Raw genomic sequence first — 12947 nt, 5'->3', positions numbered from 1 at the left:
CAGGTTATTTCTTGTAAGTTTATATAAGTTCAATCAAAATTATCGTTACACCAGTTACACAGATGAAATAAAAGGAAGCAGAATAAACGGAGGTAAGAAAATACCTATAATTGTCAGCCTAAATAATAACACTTAGAATAAGTCAATAATTCATTAACTTTCATGCTTAAATAAACTCTCTAATTTATTATATAATGTCATGCATTAAATAACAGGTTTATTAGTTGACTTTCAAGTTTATTCATTGATAACTTCTAATGCTTATGTATATTCAATGGCTGAAGTTAACTGATATATCTCGGAAGAAACTTGAGAGCAAAGGTTGAAGCGTTGCGCTCTCGTGTCTAGACCATCCTGTATGGTCAAAGGGCAAGAAGAGTTCCGGAGAACATTATCAACATCAGGAAGTTGTTGGGTGGGAGGGAGGTTGGCACTACAAGCTCAGTCGGCAACATCTCTGTTCTCCACACACACACAGGCGCCTACACAGAGGAGACACAAATCAAAGACAGGAGTGAAAGGCACGAGATAGTTATACTATTTACAAATGTCAAAATAAAGGACAAATCCGTCAGTTAATGAAACTATTCCTGGAACCGGCCATTAAAATTAAATATGTAAGCAAACCGTAACCGTGCAGCAGGATTTTTACATGATAGCAAGATTCGTGATTCTGGTTCACGGAATCCTCTCCATTGTGGCCGTTGCTGCGGTCACTGTTGTGATCCTGACTTGGATGTCTGCCCTGCATCTGCCAGTTGTTTCCTTAGCCAGGGAGTTAAGAATAGTACTTCAGTGATAGTACTTTTGGAACAGATATTTTTCAGAGAGCCTTTGAAGCTTTGGAATCCAAGTGGCAAATGTGATGTGGAGGAGAGTTCCACTGCTTAGCAGCACAGAGAGAGAACGTCCGTTGTCTGTATGTGACTGTTTGTGGAAGGGAAAAGAACCTCTTGCCAAACTCGATCAAATGCCTTTTTTAAATTGTGGAAGAGCCCCCGATGGTATTTTTCTTTTAGGATGCAACACTTTATATGGAGAAAACGATTTAGAGAGTGCTAAATTGTCGTCCTTATTTTCTTGTGGGGATATAGATGGTACTGGCTAAGGAGAGTTGGTGGACTTAGGAGTCTTACTTTTTGCTGGTTTCACCTAACGTGAACGTTACTATAGTTCCTGCCCAGTTTGGTAATAGCCTGGGCGATGCATCGCCTTCCAATCGCCGAGTACAACTAGGGTGTAATTTTCTGGATACTCCTTTTATCACCCATTCTAGATGAGAGAAGAACTCTTTTATTTCGTCGACTTCATGCGTACAAAATAAACTTGGACAATTGTGACGTAATAAGGTCAGGCAAAGGTGCTGAGATGCTGGGAACACACCCAAATAGAATACAATATGTAAACCTTTGCACTGAGATACAGATGAATGGGCTTTAAGCATAGATAAAGTGACATAATAACCCTAATTACTTAATAACCAGCTGACTTTTTTGACACTGCACTAGTACGGTGGTACCTCATTGGAGTAGTGTTACTAGGCAAGAACCTTTCATGCGATGCACACTCACTCCTGCTTCCTCCACAACGCCGTGATGACTTGTCCTCCCCTCAGAGAGCTAAGTCATGTAAAGTATATAGCATCTACTGCAGAATGTCTGTCTGTCATTAGTGGAGTGACCAATGTGATTTTTGTCTTTCCTACTCCAAGAATCATTAATTGTTTAAGCGGTATTATATGCGCAATTAAGAAGCATATTTGAACGACTTTGAAAGGATGAACGGAACGACCTCGGAATACAATAACCCATGTTTACAATTGACAAAGAAATAATAGAGACTAATCCAAACACTGTAATAATCTGTTGTCATTTGTACAAATCTTGTGATTCCACTTCTTGTGACTGACATGTTAAGGTGTCTCACGAAAGTTTGCGTGACCCGATGCACACCGGACTAGGTGAATCCGCTCAAGGAAGTACGTTACCTAAACGGATTGCCAACAAAGCTAATATTCAAGAAAAACAGTTAAGTCTTGCTAAGATTAAGTGCTTCTCGAACATAGAAGGATGGACATCACAGCAACACAAAGTCCTTCATTCTTACCTACGTTTTCATGGCAGCAGTCAAACACTTTGCAGATTATCGCGTGCTCTTTTATTTCCTAATTGCTTGATATTTTTATGAATAAAATGTTTACTTTATTGTTTTTTTGTGGTCTATTTAATGCTTTTTAAATTAATGTCTTTATTTAATTTAGTTGGCTCTGCTGTGACTGCCGAGTGTAAACTGGTTTGTGTTTGACATTGTGACGAATGGTGTGGGAGAAGGGTGGCCTAACTCACCCGAGAGGAAAGGGGCACCTGCTGGCTCGCTTCACCCGACTTACCCTCTCACACCCACTCACTCGCTTATTCGCACGTCCACAGCCTACGCACTACTAACCATTTTCCTTCGCCTGTGCAAACACAACCGACTAGACAGCTGTACACCATTCTTTACATAACAGTAGAGAGAATGTGATACTGACCTTCGTAACCAACCACTAGGTATCAATATCTGGGCATCATGACGTAGAGATGAGGTTAACAAGGCCCCACCAAAAGAATTCAAAACTTTCTGAACAAAGACAAAGATCATAAATATCTTTAACCAACATATTGCTATGATACATCATGTGCACAATATCGATGTGCATTGGTAAGCAATCATTTTGAGAACTTTTAAGACAGAAGCAGCAAGGGATAGGAAACTAATTGATACAAAATGATATTTAAACAAACGTGTCTTCTCCAAAACTCTTAAAATTAATCATGCTTCCACTACTACGCCCAATCTTAATTTTAAACAAATAAAACAAAACGTTTCATAAGCATAAAAAGACAAAAATAGATAAACGCACCATCATGAACCCCTTTAAAAGACAAGAATAAATAGTCTCAGATTTCTTTTTTAAATGAAAGCTTTATTTATCTATGGTGTGATAAGGAAACATTTCGCACTTTCATTTTCCATTACAAGAAGCATCTGATAATTAATTATAATGTAAACTGACGAGACATTTTACACATACACACACGCACGCGAGTGAGCACACAGAGGGATTTGGGTGCATAGTCTCGTAATTATGTAAATATGCAGAGACAGACTAGTTGGGTTGTGTTTTAGGATATAAGAAGGGTAACAAAAAAAAACAAATACTTTTTACTGCTCCAAAAGATATAGCAATTTTAAATAAAATGAAACAGAAGTGAAATGTCCAAGAATTTTACTCTTATAGCAAACAATTATAACTTTGTATTTGAGTATATAAGCTCATTCTTAGACGCTAGTAGAGAGCAAGGACATTCTTGAGATGTTGAAAGTAAGAGGCAGTTGTTGTTACGAACCAAGCTGTTCTTTATATAAGATGCGAGTTCGAGAAAATTTTTAAGCAGTATTTCTTTTCACTACTCGGGAAGTATACGGAACATTTCTAGAATAATGCTTTAAGGTTATGAATTGAATACTTAAAACGAGCTTCAACTTTTAAACATCTTTTTAAAATGCTAGATCATAGTACTAAAATGTAATCCTAAGAAAATAATATGAATCACTCTGTTCTTTGAGACTGTATTTTACAATCAGACTGAGACAACAAATAACTGGAAACATGGCGTCTTCAAATACAACCACTCTTCTCCAACAACTCAGCGAGACCAAGTTCGTCTTTGATCGCAAGAACGATCCCATCAACATTTTGAGCATCGAAACGTACAGACCACTACAAAAGTTTATCCTTGCTATCTATGTATGTGTGGTGGTCGTCGGCCTGCCCACTAACGTGGTCAACGGTGTGGTGTTCTGGCGCCAGGGACTACGTGACCGGATGAACCTCTGCCTCTTCTGTCTGTCGCTCGCAGACTTGTGTTACCTGGTAACCATACTCCTCGTCCTCACTGTCAGCTCCATCATGAAACAAGTCGAATCTCATCTCGCTGCAGAATACAGTGCTAAATCAACAGTATATGGTCTGGGTTTTATTTTCGGAACTTAAGTGTTGTCTCGATTGATCTCCATGGTGATAGCAGTCGAACGATGTCTATGCGTTGTGTTTCCGTTACAAGCCACGACCCTCATTCGGACCCGCACTATGGCCGTTATTTTAGCCGCCATTTTTGCTTTTGTATTATTGTATTATTCTACTATGTCAGTGTGTTTTGACATTAAGTGTGCTACAGACAATGTCACTAGCCAGTAAGTTGTCTCATCAGAGCGTCTTCCTCTTATAAACAAAACTATTTGATATCGCAAGTTATTTATAATGTTATTCCCAAATCTGTCGTCCCTACAGGGATTTTCCTAACCATCGTGATAGCTACTAGTATCACAGTAGTCCGGCTGAGAGCCGCCATGTCTTGGCGCAAGATGACCAGCTCCAGCAGTAGTGTGGATCAAAGCCAGCAGATGGCGCTGACCAAAATGCTCGTGATCATCTCGTGCATCGATATCACGTGCTCAACGCTATTTGTCTCTCAAGCGCTGGTGGAGAATATTCGCAGCGACTTTTTCGTGGGCGGACCTTATTACAATCTGGTAAATTTAACAGGAAGTCTGAGCACGGTCTTCAACAGCCTCAACAGTTCCATCAACTTCTTTGTTTACATCACACGTTCTACTCGCTACCGATACGAGCTGCAGCTGTTGTGCCGATCTAGAATAGCTTTAAAAACAAAAAGAAAACCATAGCTAAGTATTTACATCGTAACTTATATTGAAACTCACCTAGTTTATGAGCATGACTGAACAGCCTATTTTCTCGTGGTATATCTGCAAAAATGTTTCTAAAGTGAACGATGAAAGTAAAATATGATCTGGTAAACAAGAAGGACATAATAATTCTTTCTTGGAAAGTAAATGCAAAAAAATGTTTGTATTTTCTTGTAATGTAATAAAAACATATGTTTCAATGTCACTTAGCTAATGATAAGTTTAGTGATCTTTAAGCATCGTTCAAATTTATGTTTAAACTGTTGTATTTAACAAAACAAATACAGGTGATTAACCTAAGTACTCGAAAAGCTAAGTTCATTAAGGTGTGATTTTACTGTCACCAGCTAATGTGATTTATAATCTGTTTTACTGTAAATGACCAGCAACAAGTGATGCGTGAATAGTATACGTCTGAAGCAGTTTATACCAGTAATGACTGTCTTCTGTCCAATAATGAATTTATTATTGTAATTACCTAAATATTGAAAGCTAAATACAACCTCCCCTTTTTTATCAGAAAGCTTAAACTAAGCAAATTCTTTATAATGCCTCTCGAAAAAAGACAGCGACTAAAATGAAAAAATTTAATGTTAATACACCAAAACACCTCCAGTAGGAGTTACCCCTACCACAGCAGATGGTTTGCAGAAAATGATCGTGGTCATTTAGTACATCGAAATCAGCTGATAAAAATTAGATGTCTTCCATGCGATGTAAGAGATTTGCCGCTTTTTGACCAGCTGTGATTGGTACAGCTTCTTCACTTATTTTACGCATTCTACTCACTACCGACTGTGGGTATCGATCTCTAGTTTTCCATGTAGAGGTTTTTGATCATTCTATTATTGAATATTTAGATAACTAAAATTGGTTTTTTTGGCATCTTTAAGTTCAAACCTTCAAAGTCTCGGTGAGAAGGAATAGCACGCGAATTCGGTACGAGTGGATTACTAAGAAACACTGTTGTATAGAAAGATTGTTACTAAGTTTAACCGGATGGTCCACTTTAAATGACAATACACTGTGGAAGAACAATAGGTTAGTTGAGGTTCTAAAACACTAGCACCAATCAGTCCATCCTCTTTGCTTTTCCAAAGAAGAGGACGGAACAAGGAGAATTTTCCGCTAAAATTCTAGCTCTTACACGTTGGGTGTGCTACCCATACAGGGCATCGAATATAGGTTAGACCATGTTTGAAAACAATGCTGGAATGCTGATTTTTGTCCGCTATTTGTACTGAAAATGGGATGCTGTGTCACCCGCTCCGAGGTCACTTGTCTCGCTCACTGTGATGCTCACACGGCTTGCCAAGGTTCAGGAGGAGGGAGTAAAGAAGACGAAATAAAACGCTGCCAAGAGTACACAAGTACCGCAAGCTCTTCCTTTATACCAAGTATTTGAAACATTGTTGTCAAGCAGAGCAATATTTTCTGTTATTAGTGCTGTCACGGTCAGAGAATAGATGAGGTGGGGTAGTTTCAGCAGACTTGTGCTTACCGGCCTACCTGCACGTGAGATCCTGAACAGGTGAAAGCTCGCACGATTTCGTGGGCCCCATGTGCAGGTCGTGTAAAGTTCACCTGGTATCAGGTCTGACCTGGGTGGGAATTTAAGGCCTGCAGCGCACAGCCTGGGGGGTGCGTGGATGGTGGTTTTGCTGCGAGAGCATCCAGATGCTCGGAGAACACCAACACACTGGACAGCCGACAGTACCTCTGTCAAGACACAGGACAGCCATCGGGTCTGTTCGAGAACAGAGCAACAGGGGACCAGGGTGGCCGGTGCTGCGTGGAAGAACGCGAGTCTTAGTTGCTTGGCTTTGATGTGTAAGATGTTTACTTTAATGAAATCCTGTAATATACTTTATACTCTATTTTATGTCTTATTTAATTCGATCTGATTTACTGTAACACTCTCATTATCGTCTGAGCAAATCGTTGACAGTGACAGATAATAAAGAGAAGGATGCATTTTCCTTTAGTTACATAGAGGGTGAGAGATGCCGGCGTGTTGTCGTTATCAAAGATAAAAATTTCTCTTCAAAACTCTAAGATGACAATATTAATAAAACAGTTTGACCATTCCTTGGATAACAGTGGAGAGAATAAGATCTAGACTCCTTTGTAACTACTCTACATAAAATTCTCATTCAAATAGGAAAGATGGTATGAAGATGAGGTTAACAACACTTTAAAATCACAACAAAAACTTTTTTTTAATTGCCAAAGGTCCCTTATAACGCAAAAACAAAAAAATCGAACATAGTTAAAGACAGTAAAGCTTCTCGCTGACATTTAACTAAAATGCTCAACAAAACGCAGATACATAAGGCAGTTTAACTACACAAACGTGGGTACTGTACATGGGACTAAAAATTGATGTACGTTCAAACAAGTTCCCATCATGCCAGTTTGTGAACGTTTTAGTACATAAAGGTTTCCTCTGCAAAAACGGCATTTGATGTACAACTAATCGATAGTCAACGGAATTTTAACAAGCGCCTGCCTTCTCTGAAAATCTTAAAATTAAGTCTGCTTCCCGGACTACGCCTATTCTTAATTATAAACAAATAAAAGGAAACTCTCTTCGAACACACATTGGCAGCTTCCAAACAATCCTAGATTGAAAGACACGAGGCATGCACATGACCTCAGATTTAAGGAGAGGCCACCATAACCTGTTTGTTTGTGCGCTGTGCGCAATCAGCTAACGACAGCTCGGGGAAAAGTGGAGCACGAACCCTCACCCAAACATATCACCACATATAACACAATCAGGAAAAGGAAGAGAAAAGTTGAAATAGATACAGTCCTCATGGCAAGATAAAATAGCTTCCTTGACTATAGAAAAAGAAACCCTAATTAGACGTTGAACGAGGGATATCAGACAACAAACCAGTAACCTTACAGAATACAGGACACACCGCACTGGCAAATAGCAGCCAAAATGCTTGTAGACATTTTATTATAAACAACAGCAAATTCTCTACCTCATAATCCTTTCAAAACGTGGCTGAGAGTGAATATTTTTCAAATTGGACCTCAAAAACCACCTCTTTGGAAATACCATTTCTAATTCAGATATTTTTGATGCAAGTCTCTAGATTTCCCCTTCCTCGTACATTCTTTGTTCATTTTTACTGCTGTGTCGTCCATCTGATGTTCATGATTCTCTGGGTATGATAAACTGTAAGGTTTTTAGCAACACGATATTCAGCTCACCTTCACAAGGGGAAATGTGCTCTACAAAATCAATTGTTATTATTAATAAAAGAAAAAAGTTCTAAAATTCAATGATTGAATATATTTGCTGTTTCTGTAATAATTATGATGTTACTTTGATGTTGTTGTTTATACTGACGGTAATACACACTTCTTTGTCTTCCTGTCAAACACATGCGCACATGTACTCGATATATACCTAAAACAAAAATAAAAAATAATATAAAAAGCTTGCAAGTCGATGCCTTGTCTGGGAAAACTAATAGTCCAACACTTAGTTCGAACTAAACTGGCGCCACTAATAACATGCTTCTGTGCAAGATAATAAAATATGCATATATCTATAAAATAAATTACATTTTTTAACAAAATAAAATGACTTCGCATGAAATACTTTTTCTCGCGCAACTCCTGGCCGACTCTTCTAAGGTAGTTTCCAGAAAAGAAAATAAAAAGAAATCTGGCAAATATTATATTCTTAATGTATGAAAATTTTAAAGAAAAATGCAATTGTTTATTCCAACATCATGCAAATACGCGTGCATTGACAACCACGAGTAGACAGCTAATTGCCCAGAAGGGATCTATAAATATAATTTCGGTGAGTGTTTCTCATTTCGCCTGCAGACATGTGATGTGAGTAGGTGGAGGATTTGAAATGCCGGACAAGTTCACTACAAGTTATAAACTGCATCTGTCTATCGTAATTGCCAAATTCTAGTCAAGTTGGACAATAAGATGGCATCTTCAGAAATTACACCTTTTATACCAGGTCGCGCCGTTATTGATCCAAAGGATGACCCAGTCAACATCTTGAGCATCGAAACAGCGCAAAATATAGAAAAGTTCATTCTAGTTTTCCAGCCGTGTGTGTTGGTCATAGGCCTGTCACTAACGTGGTCAACGGTGTGGTGTTCTGGCGCCAGGGACTACGTGAGCGAATGAACCTCTGCCTCTTCTGTCTGTCGCTCGCAGACATCGCCTGCCTTATCGCCGTACTCCTCGTTGTCAGTGTCAGCTCACTCATAACACAGATCGACTCGCGTCTGGGGGCCGAGTACACCATCAAGGCTACGGTGTACGGAATCGGTTTTAAGTTTGCCACTACGGCGCTGTCTCGCTTGATCACAATGGTGATCGCAGTCGAGCGATGTCTATGGGCGTCGTCTTTCCTTACAAGCCACGTCCTTCATTCGGACTCGCACGATGGCCAGTATTTTAGTCACCATCTTTATCTTAGTTCTGTTGTGTTATTCCACTATGCCCTTTGCTTTACAGGTCACGAAGACTCAAGACAATATCACTGGGGAGGTGCTTTGGCGCACGGCTATATCTGACTTTTATTGTACAAACTATCTTCTGTATCAGGTCGTTTACCACGCCATCCCCAGAGTAATAATCCCTGTAGGCACTTTCCTAACCATTGCCATCGCTACGTTCATCACAGTAGTCCGACTGAGAACCGCCATATCTTGGCGCCAGCAGACCATCTTCAGCAGAGGTGAGGTCAAACACCAACAGATTGCGCTGACCAAAATGTTCGTGGTCATCTCCTGCATTGAAATCACCTGCTCAACACCGTCTGTGCTCCAAGCGTTGCTGGAGATTTTCCGATCCGGTTTTTTGACAGGAGGACCAATGTACAATCTCGTGAGAACAACAGGAAAGCTGGGTACGGTTTTCATATGTATCAACAGCTCTGTCAACTTTTTTGTTTACTTTACGCGTTCTACTCGCTATCGACAAGAGATAAATATGTTGGTTAGTCACTGTCAACATACAAATAAAATATTTTCTACACTTTCAGAACAGAAAAGCAACAGAAGCATCACAATCTAACCAACCAGCATGACTGACTTTAATTTTCTCTAAGGCTTTTTCAATCTACTGCTTCGTATCCTTGATAATCAAATTTCACGAGTCGTCTTGTGCTCTTGTTTCTCTGGCTGTTGACGTGTCTACAATTTTAGTGTAGAAAAGATATTCCTGTCCCACTGTTTCGTATTCCTTTATGAAGCGACTTTGTCTTATCACTGTACGTGCCTTTCTCCGACTGCTTCCCAAAACCTTTTATTTGTTTTTAGTCTCTTTATTTATATCTTGTATACGCGTATAGTTGGTGGGTTATCACTTGTCATAGCAACTGATATCATCAGACAAAAACCGATCTGACCTGAAAATGATAGTCAAGCATATAAAAATAACAGTTTCGTAAACTTGCTTGGAATCCTAGGCATACTATTTTAAGCCTCTTACCAAATAGTAAGAACTTGGAACTGCTTCACGATTACATGAAGAAGGTAGAGGGAAGGCACAGACGAGGAGAAGTGGACAAAAAAAATCCACGAGACGCAGATCTTGGGCAGCAACTGTTGAACAATAATAAGAAAATTGATATATCTGCTTTGGTGCAGTTTTACTCAGAATGTTTATTGATTAACGTTTTTCCTATTTTGTTTATCGACTCATCGACTAGTAGTGTTGTATTTCTATTTCAAAGGATCTCTTGATTTCTATTTCAAAGGATCTCTTGAAACTTTGTGGGCTTCTTTCTCCGTCTGCTTTTCAAACTTGAAAAAAAAATCTTACTGAAATCGCATATAAAAGTTTGTTGGTGAAAATAAACGCGGTCTAAAGTGTCGACGACCGGAATGTTACAGGTATCTAACTTTGTAAAAAAAAATAAAATAAATAAAAATAAAAAAAGTACAAGAATCCGAGAAAAAACAGTCATGCTCAGTACAGCATTACTATGCCCTTGAAGGAGACTAGTTCTATCCTCTAATTATTGTTTATGCTTCGGGTTCCTGGGACCCCAAAGAATTTAGCCTTAGCAGAAGCCCTGATACGGGTACTTTAATTAGTGACAGTGACCTCAGGGAAATCACCATTTTGAGTTCGCTTTTTGTTTTTGTGAAGGAGATGAGGAAGAGTACCAGATCTCGTGTTATAATTAAAATATTATTGAGACTATGGGTGAAGAGTCGGGGTTAGGCATGTGACACCACAGTTTTGACGATGTTTCAGGGTGTGAGGACCAGGCGTTGCAGGAATAGTTGCTAGGGGCAAGCGAGATAACAAACGATACTGGGAAGTAACTGTTGCTAGCGGCTGCCTGCAAGAGTGAGGGAACTAAGTTCTTGTATACAATGACTGAGTTGTATTTTGTGAACAGAGTCCATCGCTGTAATGGCATCTACCCTTGACAGTCATCTTCTTTGTTAAAGATTGAACTACATTTTCTTGCTCATCGTCAGCAGACTTTGATCAACATGTGACTGAAAACGTCGAATTAGTAAGCCAAGCAGGAGAAACAAGTGCTAGTGGAGTTGTGATTAGCATCAAAGATCTTATCAGGGGACAAATACATCGTTTTTAACAGTCCAGTGGTTGTTTCACCAGCTTCGTTTCGTTCGTTCTCCGCTTATGGACCTCAGTTCTCGAATTCTCTTCCTACCTCAGACATTATGCCCCACTCTGTTTTCAAACCACCATTATCAGCATGCTTTTCTTCTCATACTACTTTTATGAACTCCTGCCTGTATGTGCTTCTTTTGCTGTATTAGTGGCTTTATATGTGCGCTTTCGTGTAGATGTTATGCACTATGTTATTATTGCTCGTAGTAGTTAATCCGCAATGATTGGCATTCTGGTTCTTTGCCTTGGAGGTAGTCTTGTGGCAGAGTGGTCACAAGTGCTTGTCACAATAACAGTGAGGATCGCAATGGGCTGATTTCAAGACTAGTGTCTGAAAAATGTTTTTCGTCTTGGATCTGGCAACTACTCATAGGCCTGGTTTTCGAGAGTTTTCTCCGGAATAAAAATAATAAGAAGAAATAAAAAGATTACTTAAACAGCCTTACAACAAAATAATTGGAAGAACCATAGTTTTATCAAATCGAACATCCAGCCAATTTCCTTGCTTCTGGCATTTTCCGAAGTTAACAATAACAAAGGCCTCTTGGGCGAGATTAGTGATTTTCAGGATAATTGCTGTTTGCTTTTCATTATTTGACGATGCTACAGGCGCAAATATTCGTGCGCATTAGTACCTGTACATATTATTGCTTCTATTAATAGTAGTAATCAACAATCTTGCAAAGAATCATTCTCTCAAACCGTTTAGTATGGCATCTTGAAGACACACCCAAAAGAAAACATTACCACTTCGGTCCAAGACGCATTTGCCTGTGCTAGTGAAATACGTCAGAAGCGGATATAGCCGAGTGGCATCCGAAGTGAAAGCTCGCAGGTTCAATGCCCGATTAGTGCAGCAAACTTGCCCCAGTTGACCCAGCAGGAACGGGTACCTGACTCCTTAGACTAGAGGGTTGGGGAAGGTAACGCAGTGAGAAAGAGGAGATGGGCCCCAAGAAAAGTGAGGTCTCTAACACCTCGCCTCCCCAACGACCTGAAAAGGTTAGGGGATGGCCTTTACCTTTCTTTAAGGTTATTAATGTTTCAATACGCATGAGAAAAATGGTCGCCTTAGATCTGTAAACTGATCCTTCTATGCTTACTTCGTGTGTGGGAAGAATAAGTTGAAACGACTTCAAAAAATGTCCCTAACACGATTTTCATTTACGGCACACATCTCCATTCGATACACTCAGCTCCATTCCCCTCAATCCAACGGGATCATATCAACATAATAAAACAGATTAAACTTATCGGAACAACTGTCGATCGTTTCTCGCAATAGATGGCTAATCTGCGCAGACGTACGACTCCTCCCATCCGTCCACTAAGTACGACACACGATATCCAAGAATTTCCAGAATGCATCACCACCTTCTTGACACAAATCACACGCTCGGTTACTCTTTAATCAGTAAGCACTCACGAAGAGATTCCAAAAATACTCCAGAAAGCTCCGTAACAGCAAGAATACATGTCCTTGTAGCACTTTCATCCAAAACAAATCGTTATGGAAGATATGCAAATAATCAACTTTTTTCTCACAACACTCTCTG

The 12947-nt window shown here is 39.5% G+C and overlaps 1 protein-coding gene across 1 annotated transcript in view; it reads left to right on the top strand.

Moving 5' to 3' along the window:
* The window catches only part of LOC112566942, a 29727-nt gene extending 24999 nt beyond the window's left edge, over nucleotides 1-4728 (top strand). The window contains exon 2 of the mRNA XM_025243371.1: nucleotides 4334-4728. Within this exon, the coding sequence (XP_025099156.1) occupies nucleotides 4334-4728 (395 nt within the window). The remainder of the gene's footprint in view (nucleotides 1-4333) is intronic.
* Nucleotides 4729-12947: the final 8219 nt, after the last annotated feature.

This window comes from Pomacea canaliculata, linkage group LG6 (assembly GCF_003073045.1).
Source record: "Pomacea canaliculata isolate SZHN2017 linkage group LG6, ASM307304v1, whole genome shotgun sequence".
NCBI classification, from domain to species: Eukaryota; Metazoa; Mollusca; class Gastropoda; order Architaenioglossa; family Ampullariidae; genus Pomacea; species Pomacea canaliculata.
The sequence above is the reverse complement of the archived record's forward strand: the minus strand, read 5'-3'. Positions and strand labels throughout refer to the sequence as shown.